Here is a 25090-nt window from a genome sequence, read left to right on the forward strand (position 1 = left end):
CTCTGAATGCACAACACATTGAATCTAGAAGTGGATGGGCTACAGCAGCAGAAAACCACACTGGGTTCCAGTCCTGCACCTAATTTCTCTTTTGCTTACCTACGCTCAGTATACCCATATTGAGTATAGGTATGCAGAAGAGAAATGTTTCTAAGCTAGTAGCTAAATTCTTTCTACTTCCACAGTTGTTAATTTGTCCTGTTATGAATCAATAGAAAATGTTTAAAGGATGTAGTTTGATTAATATAAATCTTTTACTCTATTGAATATGGAAAGTGCTTAGGAACCTTAACAGTTGGTTGCCAAAGTAAATGTTTGTGGAGAAATGTGTTTTCAACTTGGGGATTTTCTTTGGACACTAGCTTTTACTTAAGTATTCACTTTAACCTAACAAATCATTCTAATGTGCTTTGCAGAGGCATAAAGACAAAATTGGAGCGAGAGCCAAAAGAGGTATTGGGGCAAAGGCAAAGTTTGCAGAGAGGATCTCAGGGGAGGTAGAATTTTAGGGAAGACATTTTAGAGTCTGGGGTTACCAGAAAAAAAATTGATAATTTACCATAAACAGCAGTTAAAATCTCAACTGATTTCAAGCCTGATGCATTCCATATTTCAGGCAGCCACGTGGGATAATTGTCGAATAGTCACCACTCGACCGCTGTTGGACTTGGCTGGCAGTCAGATGGCGATTTGTTAGAGCTCTACTGGGTCTGGGTGCACACTGGTTCTGTGGCGATAATGTTTTGAGAAAGCAATCAAATTTTGAATGAGAAAAAGTTACTTTTATTTGTATTTACTTGGATCAAAATCATTGCAAATAGGATTTGTTTAAAAAAACAGGCTTGGTACGTATTGGCATGTAATCATTTGAGTGGTTGGCAATAATGTTTTCCATAAAAATAATTTTCTTGGAATTTCCATCAGAAATAATTATTCTTGATATGTTCTTCACTTTTATGTAAGTTTCCTGGCAATGCATTTAAGTCATGTCCATAAATTTAAAGTGTATACAATAAATACTGATGTATTGTTTTCCAGATAGAGATACAGTAGACTTCAAAATGTTACCAGTTTATTTGGAACTCAATGAAATACAGCTGATACAGTGTAGTGCACAAAATACAGTACTTGTAAAAACACACAGACATGCAAATGGAATTCTGCCAAGCAGAAAATTTTAATACAGTTTGCTTAACCACAGGGTGCCAAGTTCTTACATGTTCCATGCTGCTGCTGTTTGCAAGAAAAGTGTTCTGTTGCTCTAAAGAATTGCCTACATAGCTGATTATGTACCGATTCAATAAGGAATCTTTTTAGGAGCGTTGGCTCCGTCTTTTGGAGGTTTATGAATTTTTATGACATTTGAGTAGGAAAGCAAGAATCAAATGTTTGGTATTCACAATGCACAATCCTTTAAAATATAGATTTTTTTTTATTCTTTTCAAGCCCAATCAGTAGCATTTATATTTCATGTTGGGCAATAAAAGTGTAGTTGGCAGCTTTCTACATTGTCAGACAACCATTAAAACCATGTCTGTCTAGTATATAGCTTTTAATTTTAGCCTGCTGGCTTTAATTTGGGTGCATAGTTCTGAACAAAGTAATAAGGAGGTTTAGAAATGTTTTTATTTTTATAGTGTGAAGACTTTTACAAATACAGTTGTTTTTGCCAGGTTGAAGATCAGAATCAGAATTTATTATCAGGTTTAACATAACTGTCATTTGTCATGAAATATCTTGTTCTGCAGCAACAATACATTGCAATATATAATTTTAAAACTATAATCACAATAAGAAATACATAAAATAAGTCGTTCAAGAAGGAAAGAAATTACAGAGGTAGTGTTCATGGGTTCATTGTCCATTCAGAAATTTGATGGTGGAGGGAAAGAAGCTGTCGCCAAATCATTGAGCATGTGTCTTCAGGCTCCTGTAACAATGAGAAGAGGGCATGTCCTGGGTGATGGGAGTCCTAAATGATGGATGCTGCCTTTTGAAGCACTGTCTTTTGAAGATGTCCTCGATACTGGGGAGGCTAATGCCCATGATGGAGTTGGCTAGGTTTTCAACTTTCTGCAGCTTTTTCCTTCCTGTGCAGTGGTCCCTCTGTACCAGATGGTGATGAAGCCAGTTAGAATGCTCTCCACGGTACCTCTTTAGAAATTTGCAAGAGTCTTTGGTGATATACCAAGTCTCCTCAAATTATCAAATCAATGTCAGTTACGGTGAGAACTGGTTCATTATTTTTCTTACAGTGGAAAGGGGTCCCCAAAACTTTACTCAAAGCAAAGCTGCAGTTCCACGGAAGACTTTAAATTTGAGGATTCATATGTGGCAACTTGCAGTTCTATTGATTTATTTATTTCAGAATCAGTATCAGGCTTATTATCATTGGCAAGTGTCGTGAAATTTGTTAACTTAGAGTTAACTTGTAAATTTATTTAGAGATGCAGCATAGAACAGGCCCGTCTGGCCCATTGAGTGGTGCTGCCTAGCAACCCACCTATTGAACCCTTGCCTAATCTCAGGAGAATTTACAATAACCAATTAACCTACTAACCGCTTTGTCATTGGACTGTAGGAGGAAACTGGAACACCCGGGGGAAACCAAAGTGCATACAGGGAAGAACATATAAACTTACAGAGAATGCCAGGATTGAACTCTGAACTCCAGTGCCCTGAGCTGTAATAGTGTCATGCTAACCACTACACTACCGTGACACTATGCCCTTGTTTTTGGAGGCTTTGATTTGTATGTTGTTAGTCTTACATATCAGTTCCATTAATTTCATTTGATAGCCGGTGTCCTGGGTGGGTGATTTGTAGCAAGAATGGCATTTCTGATACAGACAGAAAGTGAGTTATTGAAAAGTGCACAACTCAGTACAGTGTATTCTGGTTAATTAGGTCATCTGTTAATCAGGGAAGTCACTTATTTGGGACAACTCCTAAAGATAAAGATCTAATTGAGAAAATAGCCAGGATTTCCATTGTTTATTTGGGCCACAATGTCACTTAATTGGGATAGGAGACAGTTGTTGAACAGTTTCTAACTAATGTCAGTTGTGTGGCAATTAGACATTATGCCGTATTTACATCGAACAGTTTTAAAATGACATCAGTTGTTTGTGTTTCTGTTTAAAAAGCAGTGATTTTTGTCATTGCTGGTGGTGAGAAGTAAGCAGTAAGACGACCCCGAACTGTTTTGCTCACTTTGGTTTCAAGCATTCAGACTTGGAGATACCAGAAATGCCAGGAAGTGAACATAAAACGATTTCACTGTTTCAAGTTAGAAACTGAAGAATTTCAAGGTATCAACAATCATCTTGAGTGTTACAATAAAAATGAGGATTTGGAAGATGCAGTCATCGAAAGCTTTGTATGGAGGCAGCCATCTGCACTAGGTGTCTACGCTGTTTTGTTCATTCAATTAAATAAGTAACACAAAAACATAATACTTGTTCACTTATTTATTGAGGAAAAATGATCCAATATTACATGTATTTGTTGGAAAAAGTATGTGAGCCTCCAGGGTTATCAGTTCATTTAAAGAGGAAATTAGAGTCAGTTTTTTCAATCAATGGGATGACAATCATGTGTGAGTGTGGGAGGCCCTGCCCTATTTAAGGAACATAAACCTGGGTTTCCACTATCAAAGTCTGATCTTCACACGTTTTTGGAAGTGTGCCATGCCTCAATCAAAGGAGTTTTTTTCCCCAGAGAAAAAAGTTGTTGATGCTCACCAAGCTGGAAAAGGATACAAAACCATTCCTAAAGTGTTTGGGCTCCACCTTTCCACAGTCAGGCAGAAGGTGTACAAATGGAGGAAGTTTAACACTGTTGTTACTCTCCCCAGGAGAGTTTGACCAACAAAAATCACTTCAAGAGCAAGGCATGTAATATTCCAGGAGGTCACAGAGAACCCCAGGGTAACATCGAAGGAGCCACAGGCCTCTCTGGCTAATGTCAGTGTTCATGAGTCTACCATCAGGCCAACACTGAACAGCAATGGTGTGCATGGCAGGATTGCACGGAGAAAGCCACTACTCTCCAACAAGAACATTGCTATATGTCTAAATTTTGCTAAAGACCACGTGGATAAGCCAGGAGGCTATTGGAAGTATGTTCTGTGGGTGGATGAGAACAAAACAGAACTTTTTGGTTTAAATGAAAAGCGCTGTATCTGGCAAAAAGCAAACACTGGATTCCAGCACAAGACCCTCAACCCATCTGTGAAACGTGGCGGTTGCAGTGTCATGGTTTGGAGCTACTTTGCTGCCTTGGATCAGGACAGCTTGCCAGCATTGATGGAACAATGAGTACTGAGCTGCACCAGCAAACTCTGAAGGAAAATGCTGGGTTCTGTTCATGAACTGAAGCTCAAGAGAAAGTGGGTCATGCAGCCAGCCAACAACACAAATCAGTCTGCTAAAGCAGAAGGAATTTCATGTTTTGGAATGGCCGAGTCAAAGTCCTGGCCTTAATCCTATAGAAATGTGGTGGAAGGACCTGAAGCAAACAAATTGTGTAAGAAAGCCCACCGACCTCCTAGAGCTGAAGCAGTTTTGTGAGGATGAATGCCCTAAAATTCCTCCAAGCCAATGTGCAGGACTGATCAATTGTTACCAGAAATGTTTGGTTGAAGTTATTGCTGTACAAGGGGGTCACATCAGTTACTGAAAGCAAAGGTTCACATATTTTTCCAACAAATACATGTAATATTGGATAATGTTTCTCAATAAATGAAAAAGTGTAATTTTTTTGTGTTTATTTAATTGGGGTCTCTATCTAGTTTTTAGGACTTGTGTGAAGATCTGATCATATTTTTGGTAATATTTATGCAGAAATAGAGAAAATTCTAAAGGGTTCACAAACTTTCTAGTACTACAGTAACTCTCCTCTGCACCCTCTCTAAAGTGTCCATATCCTTTTTTTAATGAGGTGACCAGACTCAAAACACACCTTCTTAACAATCTCTCAACTTGCACGGCGACCTTGAGAGATCTTTGGACATGGACTCCACCATCCTTCAAAGTTTAAAAATCTATAAAAATGATTTAAAATTTTATAGCTTTTGCTTTTGTTTTAATCAAAATTTTATGATGGGTAGTTGGTTAAAATCTTTGATCTCCTTCATCCATCTCTCCAACCTCTTGTCTGCTCTGTTTTGGTAGTAGGCAACTTCTGCTTTCCTTTGTTCGCTGGGACTTACTGGCACCAGCCTACAACCATCAAAGTCTTGTCTACAGAAAGGTGCCAGAAAAGATCCAGTAACATCATCAAGATCCCACTCATCCTGCTCATGTTTGTCCCTCTCCCATCACAAATTGCGTAGCATCCACACCAGGATCAGCAGATTCAAAGACAGTTATTTTTCCCAAGCAGAACGGCTGATCAACACCTCCACCCACTAACCCTCCTCTCCACACCCCAATTACCACTACTTTATTATTTCCTGTCAGCAATCAGACACTCCTGTGCCCAGCATCACTTTATGGACACACAATCAGTCTCTGTATATATGCTATCTTATATATTTATATTTCACAGAATTAGTATCAGGTGTAATATCACCGGCGTATGTTGTGAAATTTGTTAACTTTACAACAGCAGTACAATGAAATACATGATAAATTAATAAAGAGAAAAAACCGAATTACACTAAATATATATATGCCAACTAAATAATTAAAATAAGTAGTGAGGTAGTGTTATTGTGTTTTTTTAAATCACTATTTTGCCTTTATCTTATTGAATGTGTTTTAGGTGCAACATTGGCCTTGGAGTAACAATTATTTCATTCTCCTTTACACTTGTGTACTGGAAATGACATTAAGCATTCTTGAATCTTGCTGCCCAGCTGTATTAGCATGTCATTTGTGAGAAGCTCCATCTAGTGGCCTCTCTCAGAATCTTACAACAAAATCATAACATTTATTTGCTGCTGCATTGCACTGAGCATTCAACTGACATTACTGCAGCTTTTGGCACTTGAAGCTTTGATTTTTAAAAAAAAAACTTATCTGTATACATGCATATTTTAAAAATGCTTGTGGTGCAAGTGTGCATGAATCACTCTGGCCTGCTACTTAACATTTTAAAACCAATTTGTGTACATTTAATTTTTCAGGGATTCTCAAATTTCAAAGTAAATTTATTTTCAAAGTGCGCACATGTCACCAGTGCACATGAGATTAATTTTCTTGTCGGCATTCACAGTAAAACAAAGGAACAGTAGAATCAATTTTTAAAAAAATTGCTCTTGACAGATATGGACAAATAACCTACGTGCAGAAGACAAGCTGTGCAAATACAAAAAGAAAATAAAAGAAATAACTTCAGCATTAAGCAGAGACTACGAAGTTTCTTAAGTGATAGTTGAATAGATCTGCTTCAATTTCAACTTGAATTTCTTTCTCTTTTGAAAGTTCTTGGAGCTTTTGTTAGGGAACGAGTGAAAGAAACACCAAGAGAGTTGGAGGAATACAAAAGCACAAATGGAGAGCATTGAGAGGAGGTTTTTAAAGGTAGCATAGGAGATACAAAAACAAAAGTACTGAAGGTAGGAGTTAACGGAGGGAGAGGAGTCTTGAGGAATGGGCGTTAATGAAGGTCAGGCATTGTATACAGTGTTTAAGACTACAAGGTCACTGAACTAGGAGAAGTTAGACATGGAGAGACTGAAACAATTTAAAAAGAATGCTATATTTTAAGATTGTGAAAAGCTTAAAGATTGAACAGTGTATGGCTAGTGACTATGTTATTGTGTATAAAATAGTTGCAAAATGTTTTTAAACTGGCATGATGCTTTTTAATTAATGTCAATAGTTGCTCTGTAATAAACACTGGCTCACTTCCTGTTAATGTTGATTGCTGTTAAAACTCTATTTTCATTGCAGGATGTGTATTTTCCCCGAATCACTGGGCTTGGAAACCCACATTCAAAATGTTAGGTACAGCTTCTACTCCTCTGCTATCAGGCTTCTCAATGGACAATGAAACAACACATGAACACCTCCTCACTATTTTTGTTCTCTTTTTGTACAACTTAATTTAAATTTTAATATATATTTCTTATCGTAATTTATAGTATGTTTTATGTATTGCACTGTACTGTTTCCACAAGACAACAAATTTCCTGACATATGTCAGAGATAATGATTCTGATTCTGATATTGATATTTTGAGTTGTGATCCTGTATTAGGATTGAGAATGTGAAGGGAAAATAGACTGGCTATTGGAGTGCAAGGGAGCATTGCGACAGAGGCTGGTCTGTGGAACTAGCTGAGGGAGAGATGACGAATGGACTGAACCAGGTGTGATTGGGGATTGGAGTGGTGAACCAAGGGAGAAGAGATTCTGGTGGTTAGATATCTGAAACTGGAAAGTTCAGTGTCCATACTATTAGGCAATGCAAGTGGAATATGGGATGTTCTTCTCTCTTGTGTTTGCGTTCTGCTCCCACCATTCCTCCTTGTTCATCTTTCCCACTTGTCACTCCGAAGACATAGAAGCAGAATTAGGCCATTCTATCGTGGTTGATTTATTATCCCTCTGAACTCCATTCCCCTGTCTTTTCTCTGTGACCTTTGAATTCCTTACTGATCATGAACCTGTCAGCCTCTGCTTTAAATATACCCAGTGACTTTGTCTTTAAGAGCTGTCTGTGGCCATGAATTCCACGGATTCACTACCATCCAGCTAAAGACATTACTTTTCATCTCTGTTCTAAAGGTATATCCTTCTATTCTGAGGCTATACCCTCTGGCCCTTGACTTTCCCACTATAGGAGGCAACAGAAAGAGAAACTTGAGATGGCACAGTAGAGTAGTGGTTAGCGCATTGCTTTACAGTGCCAGCAATAGGTTTAATTGCTATCTGTAAGTAGTTTTTATATTCTCCCTGTGAGCTCGGGGGTTTCCTCCCATATTCCAAAAATATACTGGTTAGAAGGTTAATTGGTCATGTGGGTGTAATTGGGTGGTGTGGGCTCATTGGGCTGGAAGGGTCTGTTACCGTGCTATATCGCTAAATAAAAATTTCGAGTGGTCCGAGAACCTACTTTCTGTTAATGTCATAATAAAGGAAAGGTGCATAATTTAAACTAAGAAGTATGGACTTACAGATTGGGGAAAATATGCTCACACAATCCTTTTTGCATACACAGGGACCAATAACTATAGGTACAAAGAAACTGATGCCTAGATTTCATAGTCAAAGGTGAAGTGATAGTTTCCTGCAAAAGTTTAGCAATCTATGCAGTGAAGAATTCCTTTCCATGCCATTGGTCTGTTCATTCGGAGCCCAACCATCCAGCAACTGCAAAGTCGTCAAAACAGTCGCATTTGAAAATTCTCACAGACAGCAAAGAAATGGATAAAAAGCACATTTTTAACAAATGCTTTTATTTACAGATTATGCTGTGCAAAATAAAGATTGGATGTTGTATAACTATAAGAAAGGTGAAAATGTAAAAACAACATAGTATTTTAAGATCATTGATACTTTGAAGTATTTATCTGATTCTTGTACTTGAGATTCTTTGAATGCTAGGATGCTTGCTCAGGTGTAATTATGGTCTAGTTTGCCAGCCAAGGCCACAATTATTCCTTGGCAAAAAAGCATAACATACAATGTGACCAGGTCCACAAACTCCTGAAGTCCTCATCAGTTTGCTGGTGACAGCAGAGGAGGCTGTAAAACAGTGCAGCCTGTGGACAAGTACGGAATCACCAATACTAACTTCTGGATTTCAGTGTTTAGATATGCAGTACATGTTCGCCATCGAGAAGTTGCTGGGGGTTAGGCAGTGAGATTGTGATGAACACTGACATTTTGGTTCAGTGCAGCAGTAGTACCGTTATATATACAGCAGAAAGTGGGCATATAGGGAAAGTTAGCAAGATGTATGAATTATGTGTGTGGGTGTAGGAGAAGTGAGTGTTATGGTCAGAGAAAAATGGGTATAATTGAGGAGATAACTGCATCAGATTCTCTGGCATTACTTCCGTATCTTATGCCGATTAAACTTGACAATTAGACAGTGCAGCTGTTTACTGGTCAGTTTAATTCCATATTTGTAACAAAAATAATCAGAATTATAATATTCAATAATTTAAATAATTTAAATTATTTTAATTATAAAGTCACTGGGCTATTTTATTTAGTTTATGTAGGGATGGTGTGATACAGGTCCAACCCAATCAGCCACACTGCCCAGCAACTCCACTATTTAATCCAAGCCTAATCACAGGACAATTTACATTGATCAATTAACCTACTAACTAGTACACCTTTGGACTGTTGGAGGAAACCAGAGCACCCAGAGGAAACCCACACAGTCACAGGAAGGATGTGCAAACTTCTTACGGACAATGTCAGAATTAAACACCAAATTCTGATGTCCTAAACTGTAAAAATGTCACGCTAACTGCTAAGCTACTGTGGTTCTTTGGTTTCTACATAATGCAGCATTAATCTTTTCATGAAAAGTGCCATCAAACATACTGTGTGTCAGTTACATTGATATAGTAAGCCATATGGTAACTTGTGACCACCTTGTATCTATTTTTTAGTTCAATGCATTTAGGATCTCATTTATTAATATGGTAATATTCTACTGAAAACTTCAGACATGCTTGAAAGACGATTTCAAATCCTTAGTTGTGTTACAAGCATCAGCAACCCAGTCAAAAATATGTTTTTGTGGAAAATGTTGGTTGTGTGCTTGTCTTTAGACTGCAGACAGTAATGAAGTACTCCCTGAAATAAGCTGCAAACTGCTTAACCCACAACAGTGTTCCCCCCCCCCCACCCCCAATATCAGCTCATTATCATGTCTCACAATGGCAAATTATGTGGGGTCAGATTAATCAATGAAAATGAAAATTCAGTTCATTTTTTTTCTGGTTAGTTATGGCATTTCCATCATTATCTCTCAGCCTTTGTGACAGTGGCTCTTTCTTAAAAAAAATATTGTTTGTCGTATCAGGCTTCAGTGTTTGTGCTTTATAAAGCCTGAAGGGTTAAAGATGTATGTCACCAAAATCAATAACTATCTCTACACAGGAAGTCAAATCATTATGTGGATCAACATTGTCTGAGTTGACTTGCTCTATTTTTCCCTATTTACCTAGCAGCCATGGTACTCTGGGGATGCTGCTGCATGAATTGAGCACATATTGTGTAAAGTTGCAAGAACCAATACTTCATGTTACAAGCAAGTGCATCTTGTAGCCAGAGGAAGTGCTTTGTCTATTCGTTCTTCGGGGGAACTTTAAAACTAATTGTAATCTGAGATTTTTAAACTATTTTTGTTTAACACAGAATTATTCAAACCAGTTCAGATGTGTAGAGATTTTTTTCTTTGTTGTTACTGGACTCAATCTGTATGTTACTGATCATTGTTGTGACTCTGTTATATTGTTTTATGTGCATCGGCAGTTGATTCCAATTTTGCCTCAATTAACTACATTCATGTAATTGAGGCTAATAGAAGTAGATCAGAATCCCCTGCCAATGCACTACATTTCATAATCTAATGACAGCCGAGATCTGACAATACAACTTGAAGCGTATGTTTTAAGAAATATTTGCTGTCACTTATAGTGTTCTGTGTGTACAGCATCCCTTTTTTCCCTCCTTAAATCTTTGATACTGTTGTCATGCATGCTGACAAAGGTTCAACACTGCTCTAATTAGCCTCAAGGAACTGTTTGGAGTCGGGGATTTTTTTTTGGAAGAATTCCACGCATTAAATTGACCCTTCTGCATGTCCCCCTATTATTCATAGGTTGATCTCTGATAACACTGTGGAAGCTCTGCTGGATGCTGGTAGCGGAACATCAGTAGCTGGCAGAGATGTAGCCTAAATTTGGAACATTTATCTTCTTATGCTCTGTAGTCAGCCAAACTAGGGAGCTAATAAAATCACAATCAAAGCAGGCTCTCTGGAATTTGAAAGACCTTCTGATATTCTGGCAACACATCTAGATGGCAATTTGCAGCTAGTAGGAGGTTAGGGTAGAAAACTGCCTTGAAGCTAAAGGGTGTGCCAAATATTCTTCTTTTTTTCCCTAACTGGAGGAGGGAAAAGGGGAAAGCCTTGAACAGTTCTCACTGGCCCTAATCACCATAACAGCCTCAGCTGCCCCTTGGATCCCCTGCCAAGTCCCTATCATCTTCTGATCAAATATTAATGTGTGATACTCTGCTTGCTCGCTAATCCAAAGCCAATTAATATTATCTGTCAATTATTTACAGATCCTGAGGTGCGGAGGCAATTCCCCGAGGACTTCAGCGACCAGGTTTGGAATGCGTAATTAACTTTTTTTTACATGGCAAAATTTATTTCAGAGTCACTCAAGATACCACTGCTGTTCGGCTTAATGAAGGAGACAAATGAATTTTTTTGGGGGGAAGAGATGGGGGTGATAATTAAGAGCCACTGATGAAGATGATGATGGCATTGACAGTTTGTAAAGATATACAGTAGGAGGCAAAATTTTGCAACCCAGCATGGCAATTTTTAAAGCAATTCTATGAGGTAAATCATATGCCAACATACAGTACATGAACAAAAGATGAATAAGGTGATTTAGAATTTCTTTGTACCCTCTTTCTGGCATTAGCTGTTAATATGACAGATTATAAGTCCAAATAAAAGAGCATCGGTGATATCTAATGCAAACAATGGACTGTGGAATTTATGAAATCTAATATGTGATTGTATGCTTTGCTGTAATAATCTTTCTAACTACTTCTCTTGATGTCAGTTTTGAAAAGACACTCCTCATTGTATTCACTATCCAAGTGCACAAAGGCACAGTTTTACCATAAAATGTTCCTAAACCAAACTGCCTTTAGACCTTATTATAAATCTTGCTGTTTATATTACCAATCCTCCCCTGGGGCTTTCAGAACTGAGAGGGACACCATAGTTGCTCCGTACTGGGATATTTTAGTGCTAATGGATAGGAGGAATAAAGCTTCATTCATGGGATGTATATGTTGCTGGGATCCATGTATTGACCATCTGTTAATTATCTTTAAACTGTATCAGGCTTGGCTATTTTAGACGGCATTTAAAAGTCAATTACATAAATCGTTCTGGAGATTTTATGACACACAACCTCCAGAGTGAGTAAAGGAAGTTTTTTTTCTTCCTTTGTAGGATATTAATAAATTGGATGGGTTTTTTATGATCATTCAAAAGTGTTGTCTGAAATTGCCCTCAGATTCTAGACTCCCCTACTATATGTCCACTCTGTCTAGGTCTCTCAGTATTCCTGCAATAAAAACATAAATCCCAGCTTAATTTCTCTCCTACTCATCCTCTTTAAACCTATCATGCTTGTCTTTACAACCTTCCTTTCTCAATAGCATGAGTTGAGAGTACCTGATGCTTTGTCACTAAGATTGAGACCAGGTGGTCAGCAGCAACTGCCACTTCCCTCCGTTCCTCTTATGCATGGAGCCAGTCGATCTGAATGTGTCTTTATCAGCTGTGCACTTACCCCCCACCCCTTGCTATCTCCATGTATAGCACCCACCTTCTGCTCCCTGTTAGCATTAAAATGCTATATAGCCTTTTCCCTTCCCAACCTTTTTGTTAGCTTAGCCATGCAAATTGCTTTCCAGGGGAGTATGATTTTGCCAATTTGAATCCTTTCTGAAGACCACTTATGGAAGCATGGAAGTCCTCAACTTCTTGAGAGATTGTGTGAACACATGACTAAGAATAGGCCACTTGACCCCCTTAAGCCTGCTCTACATTTAATAAGGTCACACTGACCTGATTACGATCTCAAGAAGGATGCTTATGTCAGAATGCTGTTTCTGGATTTCATTTTGGCATTCAACACTATCCTCCCACAGACCTTGTTGAACAAACCCCCTACCCTTTGGTCTAAATACAAACGTACATCATTATGCACGTCTTAACAAACAGGCCTCAGATAGTGAATGTTGCACAACTGCTCTTCCCTCCCCGTCATCCTCAACACGGGTGCCTCCCAGGGCTGTGTGCTGAGCCCTTTGCTGTACACACTGCTCACATGAATGCAGGGCCAGACTCCTGAGTAATCACATTGTCAAGTTCGTCAGTGGGGCTCATCAGCAACAATGTGAAGACAGTCTACAGAGATGAGGTGGAAGGGCTTGAGGTCTGGTGCCTGGCAGATAACCTCTTTATCAATGTGAACTTCTTTTTTAAAAATGATGAATCCAACATTCCACCTGGTACTCCAGATGTGGTCTCACCAATACCCTATTCTTGCTGATATCATGATAGTGGAGTCCAACAACAGTTTTGTCAACTTCCTGCATTTTCCCAGCAGTGGCTGTCACATTACCTTGAAACTAAATCTGTGGCAGTTTAGACACAGTGCAGGTTCAGTAATTCTGTTTCAAAGAGGAATGATTTGTGGGATTTGGGTACATGTAAAGTAATGTATATTTTTCTGAGCGAATTCAATTGTTAATATATATGTACTTCAGTGTATTTATATAAGTAGTTTCTAGTGCATTAGTGTTTTAATTTAATTATGTTTATTTTAAATTCTATTTTTATTTTATTAAAAATTCATACTTTTCAAGTATTTGAATATTTGTGAATATCACAGACAAATAAAAGTCCCTTAATAATTTCACCATTTGTTCTTCCCGGTTCTGGGACTTGTTGTCACAAGGTTTGCCATTATCAACAGCAAATTGTGCTCTTCTTGGGACCTTCTAGATTAGAGACCAGCCCTCTTGGTCAGACGTTGGTCCTGCAGGTCAGGGGCAGGCTGTCTTGGTGCAGTAGCTGACCTTGAGGATGAGGTTGCTGCTGCAGGTCGGCCTAGTGGGGAAACAATGAATATCAGTGAGTTACCACTCATTGAGACATTCTTTATGGAGATAGCCCATGGGTCACATGTACCATTGTAACATGTTAACAGCTCCCTTTTAGAACATAGAGCATAGAACGTTACAGCACAGTACAGGCCCATTGGCCAAGATGTTGTGCTGACCGTTTAACTTCCTCCAAGTTGTATCTTGAATTTCCCTTACACAGCCCTCCATATTTCTTTCATCCATGTGCCTATCTAAGAGGCTCTTTAACGTCTCCATTGTATCTACCTCCACCAGGGTGTTCCATACATGCACTATTCTCTGAGCAAGAAGGAACACTTCAGACATTCCCCTCTATACTTCCCCCAATCGCATTTAAAATTATGCTCTCTCGTGGTCTTAGTGTTATACAGCAAAGAAACAGGCCTTATCCCAACATATTTTACCATCCTCTTACCCATCTGAATTAATTCCATTTACCATTGGAATTTTCACTCAATAGGGAGCAGAGGCAGAGGGAAGCGGAAGACAACACATTTGCATAATTGTTTTGGCGTGTTGTATCTGCACCCTCTTCTTATTGACTTCCAATGTATGAGCTTTTCCTGCCCTCGGAAAATACTGCTGGTTGTCTACGGTATCGATGCCTCTTTTCACCTTGTGCAGCTAGTACCTTTTCTCAGGTACATATTCTTTGTGGGTACAGTTCCCTGCCCTTCATTTATGTCATTATAAATCACTCCTTAAAACCTTCGTGTTTGGCAACTGTGCCTTCAGCTGAACTAATGACAATCTTTCCTTCCACTTAACCCATTGACAGTGTCATACTTCCAGATTGTACCGATGTTAACTTTTTGAATCCCACGAAGTGTTCAACCTGGTACGAGACAGAAATATCTCTGATCAAAGTCCATATTACATCCCGTGTATAAGTAACATCCTATTCTGCTTTTCCACTCTTGTTTAGCTTGGTGGGATCTTATTTGTCCAGTTCCATTCTTAGAACATAGAAATCTACAGTACATCACGGGCCCTGTGGCCCACAATTTTATGCTGACCTTGTGTCCTACTCAAGAAACTGCCTAGAATTTCCCTACCGCATAGCCCTCTATAAGCTCCTTGTACATGTCTTAAGAGTCTCTAAAAGACCCTATTGTATCTGTCTCTACCACCATCATTGGCAGTGCATTCCATGAACTGAACACAGTACTCCAAGTGGGGTCTAACTGAGGTCTTATAAAGATGTAACATTACCTCCTGGCTCTTGAACCCAGTCCCATATTTGATGAAGGCCAACACACTATATGCCTTCTTAACAACACTGTCAACATCGCCAAGAGTTTTACCATTAATATATTCTGATTTCAAATTTGACCTATCAAAATGAACCATTTCACACTTATCTGGGTTGAACTCCATCTGACACTTCTCAGCTCAGTTCTGCATCCAATCAATGTCTCAGTGTAACCTCTGACAATCCTCCAAACTATCCACAACACCCCCGACCTTTATGTCATCAGTAAACTTACTAACCCACCCTTCTACTTCATGAAAAGTTATTTATGAAAATCACAAAGAGGAGAGGTCCCAGAACAGATCCCTGCAGGATACCACTGCTCACTGACCTCCATGCAGAATACAAACCATCTGCAACCTTCTGTGGACAAGCCAATTCTGGATCCACAAAGCAAGGTCTCTTTGGATACCATGGCTCCTTACTTTCTGAATGAGCCTTGCATGGGGATCCTTATCAAATGCCTTACTGAAATCCATATACACGACATCCACTGCTCTACCTTCATCAATGTGTTTTGTTACATCCTCAAAGAACTCACTCAGGCTTGCAAGGCACAACCTGCCCTTGACAAAGCCATGATGACTATCCCTAACTTGATTATGTCTCTCCAAATGCTCATAAATCCTGCTTCTCAGGATCTTCTCCAACAACTTGCCCACCACTGAAGTAAGACTCACAGGTCTATAATTCCTAGGTTAGTTCTACTCCCTTTCTTGAACAAGGGAACAACATTTGCTACCATCTAATCCTCTGGTACTTCTCCTGTCCCTATTGATGATGCAAAGATCATTGCCAGAGGCTCAGCAATCTCCTCCCTTGCTTCCCATAGTAGCCTGGGGTATATCTTGTCCGGACCTGGCAACCTAACTAATTTAATCCTTTTCAAAAGCTCCAGCACATCCTCTTTCTTAATGTCTGTATGCTCAAGCGTTTCAGTCTGCTGTAAACCATCCCCACAATTGCCAAGGTCCTTTTCCCTGGTGAATACTGAAGCAAAGTACTCATTAAAGTGCCTCCACTACCTCCTCTGACTCCATGCACAGATTTCCAATATCGCACCTTATTGGTCCTATTCTCACACGGCTCATCCTCTTGCCCCTTAACTACTTGTAGAATGCCTTGGGGTTTCCTTAATCCTGCTCGCCAAGGCCTTCTCATAGCCCCTTGTAGCTCTTTAGTTTCATTCTTAAGCACCTTCCTGGCAATCTTGTAACTTTTCTGAGCTCTAACTGTACCTAGTTCCTTGAACCTTTTGTAAGCTTTTCTTTTCTTCTTCAGTAGATTTTGTACATCCCTTTTGCACCGTGGTTCTTTTTTCCTACCATTCTTTCCCTGCCTCAATGGAACATACCTATGCAAGATGTCATGCAAATGTTCCCTGAATATTAGCCACATTGCTGCTGTGCACTTCCCTGAAAACACCTGCTCTCAATTTATGCTCCCAAGTTTCTGCCTAATAGCATCATATTTCCCCCTACCCCAATCAAATATTTTCCCGAACTTTCCTTTCCAGTGCTATGGTAAAGGAGATAGATCACTGCTTCCAAATACTGTTTGACTGAGAGATCAGGTTAATTTATCAATACCAGATCAAGTGCAGCCTCTCCTCTGGTTGGCTTATCTACATACTCTGCCAGGAAACCTTCTTGAACACACCTAACAAACTTCATCCCATCCAAACCGTTTGCTCTAAGGAGATGCTAGTCAATATTAGGAAAGTTAAAATCAGCCATCACAGCAACCCTATTATTATTGCACTGTTCCAGAATCTGCCTCCCTCTCTGCTGTTCGATGTCTCTGTTACTATGGGGGGGGTGGGGGTCTATATGAAAAAAATCCAACAGAGTTATTGTCCCCTTCCTGCTTCTGACTTCCATTCACACTGACTTATGTATTTAGTTGTAGATGGTGCCGGAAGAGGGCCAATAACACCATGAAGATTCCCATCTACCCCGCTTATGGACTGTTTGTCTCACTCCCATTAGGGAGGAGGCTATGTAGCATTCATACCAGGACCACCAGACTCAAAAACAGTTACTTACCCCAAGCAGTAAGGCTGATCCACATTTCCACCACTAACCCACCCTGCCACACAGCCAGCTACAACTTCTTTATAATTTCCTGTCAGTCACCTTGCGTACAGGCACTTATGTGCCTAATGTCAGTTTATGAACACACAATCAATGAATGTATATAAACTACCTTAAGTATTTATATTTATTGTGCTTTTTTATTATTGTGTTTATCTTATTTGGTGTTTCTGTACTGCATGAGATCTGGATTAGCAATTGCTTCATTCTCCTTTACACCTATATACTGGAAATGACATTAAACAATCTTGAATCAGCAGCAAACTACTCTTCGTACTCTGAGACTGTTATCGTTGATCTCCTCCAAGGTTCTCCACTTGGTTCCCTCCAAATTTTATCGACGTGAGCAGCATCAGGATTGTCAGAATCAGGTTTATTATCAGTGTCTTATATGACATCACATTTGTTGTTTTGCAGCAGTGCTGGTCACCCTTACAACCCTGGAAACTTTCCAAGGCTCAAATCCATTTACAAATGATCACATAAACATTGAAACATAGTCATTTGTGTTAACAACCTACGCAAACTAGAGACGTGCTGGGTGCCAACCTATCGCCACACATTCTGACGCCAACACAGCATGCCCACAATGCTTGGCAGAATAATTCAGAAATCTGATGGCGGAGGGGAAGAATCTGTTTCAGAATTGTTGAATGCGGGTCTGTAGGCTCATATATCTGCTCTCTGATGGTAGCAATGAAACGAGGGTCTTTCCTGGATCATCTATGCATTGCTGAGCTCGATCTTCCTGTCAGTTCCCTTGTCTTTTTGTTGTCAGACCCCTTGTGTAACATTGGTGCTACAAAGCAAAATTTTTATTCAACTAAACTGAAGGTATCCCCTTACTATTCCTGTCAGTTATCTTTCACTTGCTAATGTTTCCTGTCCTCTCTAGTAAATGTCTTAAGCTGAAGCAGGTGTTTTGCAAGCTCAGTGATATATTAAAGATTGGTTTCTTCAACTTTTGCTAATTTTTTTCCCTTCCCCTTCACTCTTTAATTCCACACTCTGGCTTCTTATCTCTTCTCTCCTGTCTATTAACTCCCCCCTGCTGTCTTTCCTCCTCTTCTCCCATGGTCCACACTCCTCTCCTATCACAATGCCTCTTCTCTAGCCCTTTGCCTTTTCCATATTACCTCTCAGCTTCATACTTCATCCCTTCCCCCACCCACCCAACTTTATCCAAGAGCTTGTCCTCTTTCCCCTCTTCCCAACTTCGTATTCTGGTTTCTTTTCCCTTCCTTTCCAATCCCAATGAAGGGTCTCGGCTCGAAACGTCAACTTGTATTCACCTCCATAGATGCTGCCTAACTTGCTAAGTTCCTCCAGCATTTTGTGTGTGTTGTCATGGATTCCCAGCATCTGCAGAACCTCTCATGTTTATGTTTAAGGTGATCTTCAGATAGCACTGGGATATATATTTTTCATCTCACTGATGTTCTTTTGATTCTACTTATTGTTCAACTCATCTGTTCAATCCCGTCCCTTGTTTATCTGTTCATAAACCTACATTCAACCAAAATTGTGGCATGTTCACTGACATGTACTAACAACCTTAATTTAGATCTGCTCTCATTTAAGCAGTACCTTTATTTTAACATTCTTTTTCAAAATGCTTGTAAGTCTCTTCCTTCACTACATCTGCAATCTAATCTGCTTCCAAGTACATTAGGGACATTTAAGAGATTCATAGATTGGCACATGAATGATAGAAGAATGGAGGGCTACGTGAGAGGGGAAGGGTTAATTTGATCTTAAAGTAGGTTAAAGGATTGGCCTGTGTTTTGCTCTGTTGTTCTATGTTTTAAATCTTTGTGCAGTACCATCTCTGGCCTCCTGTATATTCATTAATTTAATCATTTCAGCTTTGCAAACAATGTCTTTTCCTTAGTATCTGATGTTAACATCAATGATTGGATGCCGATTCATCCCAGCACTTGGAATTGGAAAGGTTGGGTACAGGTTGGGGGGGGGGGGTGAGGCAAGCCCCTGAGTATACCACAGTGACTGAACCTGATGTTTGGATGCTGATTTAGGCGCTGGGCAAGATTGAAAGTCTCAGGGTGTCGGGGCCTGAGGCAGGGGATGGGCTGGATTGGCTGGCTGCTACGTGTCGTTTACTTGACTCTATGCTGAACTATGTGTCTCCAACACTATATGCTTATGTTTATTGTTTGCAATACTTGTTTTTTCCTCTCTGCATTTTGTGTGTTTGACGGTCTTGGATTTCTTTGTTTTGTGGTTGCCTGTTAGGAGACAAATTGCAAGGTTGTATAACGTATACATACTTTGATAATGTTTTGAACTTTGAATTTTGACTTCCTTTTTGAACTTCTAACTGATCACCCCACTCCTGACAACCTTTCAGTTCCCCTTAAAACCACCTCTGACTGAAGTTCAGTCCTCAGTCTTGTTTCGCATACTGTGTGTTAGGGATCTTGAAATATTTTGATAAATTGAAGGCCTCTGTTGGTTGTGGTCAGTGATGGATGTTGCATCCTAATGTCTACGTACGTGTAAGCCAGTACGCAAGTCAAGGCAGTATGATATGGAGAGCAAGCTGTTGCCCTTGTAGAAGGTTCCTCCTCTCCACACAGCTGATGAATCCAAAGGAATGACCAAGGCTGACATAATTTGGTAGCATCATAGGAGCTGCCAATCAGCATTGAACTCAATGTAACTGCCTTAGGGACTCCAGGTCCATATTTTTTTTCTCTCAGGGTTAACTCCCCAAGTCTTCCCCGTGAGTGGGCATAGCTGCAAGGCATCAGAGGTTTGTGATCAGAGTTTTCCTTCTAAATGAGCTGCTGACCATGGTTGACGAGCACCATCAATCCGATGTGGCTGCTTTTAAGATGCTAGTAACCTGCCCTTGCCCCTTCTCCTGTCTCTAGAAACGGTTATGCTTGGCTTAGTCGCTGAGCTTCACAGGAAGGCCAGGAGCTAGGCTTGGTTGCCAGAGTCTATTTGAGACGCCTGGCTATGACAGCCTTAAGGATAAATGAAGAGAGCCCGATTGGTGAAATTTGTTGCCACTAATCCTGCTGCCTCTTACTGGCAATTCAGAGTGCAGCTCGGGAGTGCTGCTTCATTGAAATAACTATCCTTCATAGGTGAGACTAGAAAGGGACTGAAAGGAGACATTTTGGTGAAACTGCGTGGCTCCACTGCATTACATTGAATATTAGACATATCTCAGATATTCTACATAACATAACCAGTCATTTTCAGATGAAGATAATATATTTAATCTCACAGTTAGATCACAAGACCATAAGATACAGGAGGAGAAGTAGGCCATTTGGCCCATCGAGTCTGCTCTGCCATTCAGTCTGATCCAATTTTTCCAGTCATCACCACTCCCCTGCCTTTACCCCATACCCTTTGATGCCCTGGCTAATCAAGAACCTATCTATCTCTGCCTTAAATACACCCAATGACCTGGCCTCCACAGCCGCTCGTGGCAACATATTCCACAGATTTACCACCCTCTGATGAAAGTAATTTCTCTGAATACAAGTTCTAAATAGACGTCCTTCAATCTTGAAATTGTGCCCTCTTGTCCTAGGATCTCCTACCATGGGAAATAACTTTGCCATATCTAATCTGTTCAGGCCTTTTAACATTCAGAATGTTTCTATGAGATGCCCCCTCATTCTCCTGAACTCCAGGGAATCCAGCCCAAGAGCTGCCGGATGTTTCTTATATGGTAACCCTTTCATTCCTGGAATCATTTTTCTGAATCTTCTCTGAACCCTCTCCAATGTCAGTATATGCTTTCTAAAATAAGGAGCCCCAAACTGCACACAATACTCCCAAGTGTGGTCTCACGAGTGCCTTATAGAGCCTCAACATCACATCCCTGCTCTTATCTTCTATACCCCTAGAAATGAATGGCAACATTGCATTTGCTGCCTTCACAACTGACTCAACCGGGAGGTAAACCTTTAGGGTATCCTGCACAAGGACGCCCAAGTCCCTTTGCATCTCTGCATTCTGAATTCTCTCCCCACCTAAATAACAGCCTGCTCATTTATTTCTTCTACCAAAGTGCATGACCATACACTTACCAACATTGTATTTCATTTGCTGCTTCTTTCTCCATTCCCCTTAACTATCTAAGTCTCTCTACAGGCTCCCTGTTTCCAAAACACTACCCATTCCTCCAGCTAACTTTGTATCATTGGCAAATTTAACCACACATCCATTAATATTGTGGTCGAAATCATTGACTTACATCGTAAAAAGCAGCGCTCCCAACACCGACCCCTGTGGAACTTCACCGGTAACCGTTAGCCAGCCAGAATAGGATCCCTTTATTCCCACTCTCTGTTTTCTGCCGACCAGCCAATGCTCCACCCATGCTTAACCTGTAATTCCATGGGCTCTTATCTTGCTCATGAGTTTGAACCCCAGCCAAGGAAGCATGTTGTGTCCTTGAGCAAGGCACTTAACCACACACTACTCCAGTCCACCCAGTTGAAAACTGGCAGAATGCTGGGGGTTAACCTCGCGATAGACTGGCGTCCTATTGGGGGGGGGGGGGTGGGGGAAGAGTCTCGTACTCTCAGTTGCTTCACGCCTTGGAAACCGGCTTAAGCACCGGCCTGATGAGCCTATAAGGCTCGGGACAGACTTTAACTTTTTAACTTATCTTGCTAAGTAGCCTCATGTGCGGTACCTTGTCAAAGGCCTTCTGAAAATCCAAGTACACAATATCTACTTCATCTCCTTTGTCTAACCTACTTGTAATTTCCTAAAAGAATTGTAGGTTTGTCAGGCAGGATTTTCCTTTCAGGAAACCATGCTGGCTTTGGCCTATCTTGTCACGTGCCTCCAGGTACTCCGTAATCTCATCCTTAACAATTGATTCCAACAACTTCCCAACCACTGATGTCAGGCTAACAGATCTATAGTTTCCTTTCCGCTGCCTCCCACTCTTCTTAAATAGTGGAGTAACATTTGTAATTTTCCAGTCATCTGGTACAATGCCAGAATCTATCGATTCTTGAAAGATCATCATTAATGCCTCCACAATCTCTCCAGCTACTTCCTTCAGAACCCGAGGGTGCATTCCATCAGGTCCTTGTCAGTCGTAATTTTCACTGCACAAACAACACTTCCCTGACACTCTTGAATGTCTGGTATACTGCAGACATCTTCCACTGTGAGAACTGATGCAAAATATGCCTTCAGTTCCTCCTCCATCTCTGCATGTCTCATTACAATATCTCCAGCATCATTTTGTATTGATCCTATATGTGACGAAGATCACCTGGAGAGACAAGGTCTCCAATACCGAGGTCCTCTCTCGAGCCGGAATGCCATCAGTTTCAACCTTGGTGATGTCAGCCCAACTGCGCTGGGCAGGACATGTTGTCAGAATGCCTGACAGAAGACTGCCCAAGGACATCTTGTACGGCAAACTGTCCAGTGGTACCCGAAAACGAGGAGGCCAGCTACAATGGTACAAAGATGTTCTGCACAGGAGCCTTAAGAAAGCTGACATTGCCCCATCAGCATGGGAGGATCGGCTCAAGATCGCTCATGGTGGAGGGATGCCATCAGAAAAGGCTGCTTGTAGAGGTAAAAGAGGAAAGGCACAGGAAACACCACAACAGAGCTTCTGTCCCTGCTGTCCCTCCAGACCTCACCTGACAAGTGTGTGACAAGCAGTGCCTGTCAAGGATCGGCCTGTACAGCCACTCCAGGACATACATATCAAACCCCACTAACTGACTGAAAGGAACTGTCATCGTGTGTGTGTGTGTGTGTGTGTGTGTACATGCGTGTGAGAGAGACCCTCGAATGACTCTCTTAAAAAACCTTTCAGTATCATCTTTGATATTCGTTGTTAGCTTCCTTTCATAATTCATCTTTTCCTTCCTAATGACCTTTTGCAAGTTTCTTTAAAAGCTTCCTAATACTCTATTTTCCCACTAGCTTTGGCTCCTTGTATGCCCTCTCTTTTGCTTTTCCTTTGGCTCTGACTTCACTTGTCAGTCACAGTAGTGTCCTTCCCTTTTGAAAATTTCTTCTTATTTGGAATATATCTGTCTTGCACTTTTCTCATTTTTCGTAGAAACTCCAATGCTGCTCTGCTGTTAAAAGTTAAAGTCTTTCCTGAGCCTTATAGGCTCATCAGGCCAGTGCTTATGCCAGTTTGTGTGGTGTGAAGCAACTGAGAGTACGAGACTCATTTCTCCCACCCCCCCATATAGGACGCCAGTCTATCATGAGGTTAACCCCCAGCCGATCCTCTCGTCGGCTCAACAACAAGTTGTTCTAAAAAAAATCCCTTAGACATTCCATAAGTTCTCTCACTTGAGGTCCAATATTGACCTGGTTTTCCCAATCCATTTTCATGTTAAAATCCCCAATGATTATCATGACATTGCTTTTCTGACACGCCTTTTCTATCTCCAGTTGTAATTTGTAATCCACAACCCAGCTGCTGTTTGGAGGCCTGTATACAACTGCCATTAGGGTCCTTTTACCCTTGCCATTTCTTAGTTCAACCTATAGCCTATGTCATCCCTTGCTAATGATTAAATATTATTTCTTATACATGGAGCCACAACATCCCCTCTGCCTACTAACCTATCTTTCTGATGAACCGTATATCCTTGGACATTCAGCTCCCACTGGCAGCCATCCTTTGCCCAAGTTTCAGAGATGGCCACAGTGTCATATTTGCCAATCTGTAGCTGAATTTCAAGGTCATCCATTTTATTCCTTATGCTGCGTGAATTCAAATATAACACGCTCAGTCCGGTATTTGTTGCTTTCTGCTTTAACTGCACCACACTTCTAAGTTGGATTTTGTAATCTGTATGGTTCTTTGTATTAAGTAATGTATTTCCCACTTAATTATTGGGGAGTGAGAATTTATGAGCAATGAAACAGTTATTAGAATAACAAAGTTTAGCTTTATTTGTCACATGTACTTTGAAAGTCAAGTTGAAATGCGTCATTTCCACTGTTGGAAAGTGTTCTAGGGGCAGCCTTCATCATGCTTCCAGCGCCAACAGACCCTGTCCACAGCTTACTAACTCTAACTCGTGTGTTGTTAGAATATGGGTAGAAACCGGCACTCAGTGGAAACTCATGCAGTTGTGGGATGAACTCCTTACCAACAGCGGTGGGAATTGAACCCTGATCTCTGGTGCTGTAAGGCATTACTCTAACTGCTACAATATTGTGCCGCCATACAAAATCTACTTATAAAAATTATCCATACCAAATTTACTTTTGCTCAGATTTTTCATTCCAAAAGAATGTTATTTAAATACAGTATAAAAATCTTACAGATGATAAACTATCTTAATTTTCTTTTACTATAAAATGATCAATGCAAGTTCTTGAGTCTCTGCTTTACAATGAAAACTTGAATCATTTGTAACATTAACTTAACCAGATGTACGGTATCCAAATATAAACTGTGTGTTGTGTATTCTACTTCCTCTATTTCCTGAGGAGACTGAAGGTCCTTTGGAGTATTCGGGCCTCTCCTTCACATGTTCTACCAGTCTGTTGTTGTCCGTACAATCCTTTATGTGGTGGTGTGCTGGGGCAGTGGCATCAATATGGGTGATGCCAACAGGCTCAATAAACCGATTAGAAAGGCTTGCTCTGTTATGGGAGTCAAACTGGACACACTGGAGGCTGTGGTAGAACAAAGGACCCTACGGAAAATCCTGGCTATTCTGGACAATGTTTCTCACCCTCTGCATGGCACCTAGGCTGGACAGAGGAGGACTTTTAGTAATAGACTAAGTTAACTGCACTGCTCCAAAGTGCACTATATGAGGTCATTCTTACCCTTAGCTATTAGGCTCTATTTATGAGTTAACCTATAGCCAGGGATGT

General features: G+C 40.4%; 1 protein-coding gene across 6 annotated transcripts in view; it reads left to right on the top strand.

Moving 5' to 3' along the window:
* LOC132407438 (DENN domain-containing protein 1A-like) overlaps positions 1-25090 on the top strand; it is a 606259-nt gene that overhangs the window by 120782 nt on the left and 460387 nt on the right. For all 6 annotated transcript variants that reach the window (XM_059993934.1, XM_059993938.1, XM_059993937.1 and 3 more), the window contains exon 3: positions 11264-11307. In XM_059993934.1, the coding sequence (XP_059849917.1) occupies positions 11264-11307 (44 nt within the window). The remainder of the gene's footprint in view (positions 1-11263; positions 11308-25090) is intronic.

Source organism: Hypanus sabinus, chromosome 18, assembly GCF_030144855.1.
Source record: "Hypanus sabinus isolate sHypSab1 chromosome 18, sHypSab1.hap1, whole genome shotgun sequence".
In the NCBI taxonomy this organism is placed as follows: domain Eukaryota; kingdom Metazoa; phylum Chordata; class Chondrichthyes; order Myliobatiformes; family Dasyatidae; genus Hypanus; species Hypanus sabinus.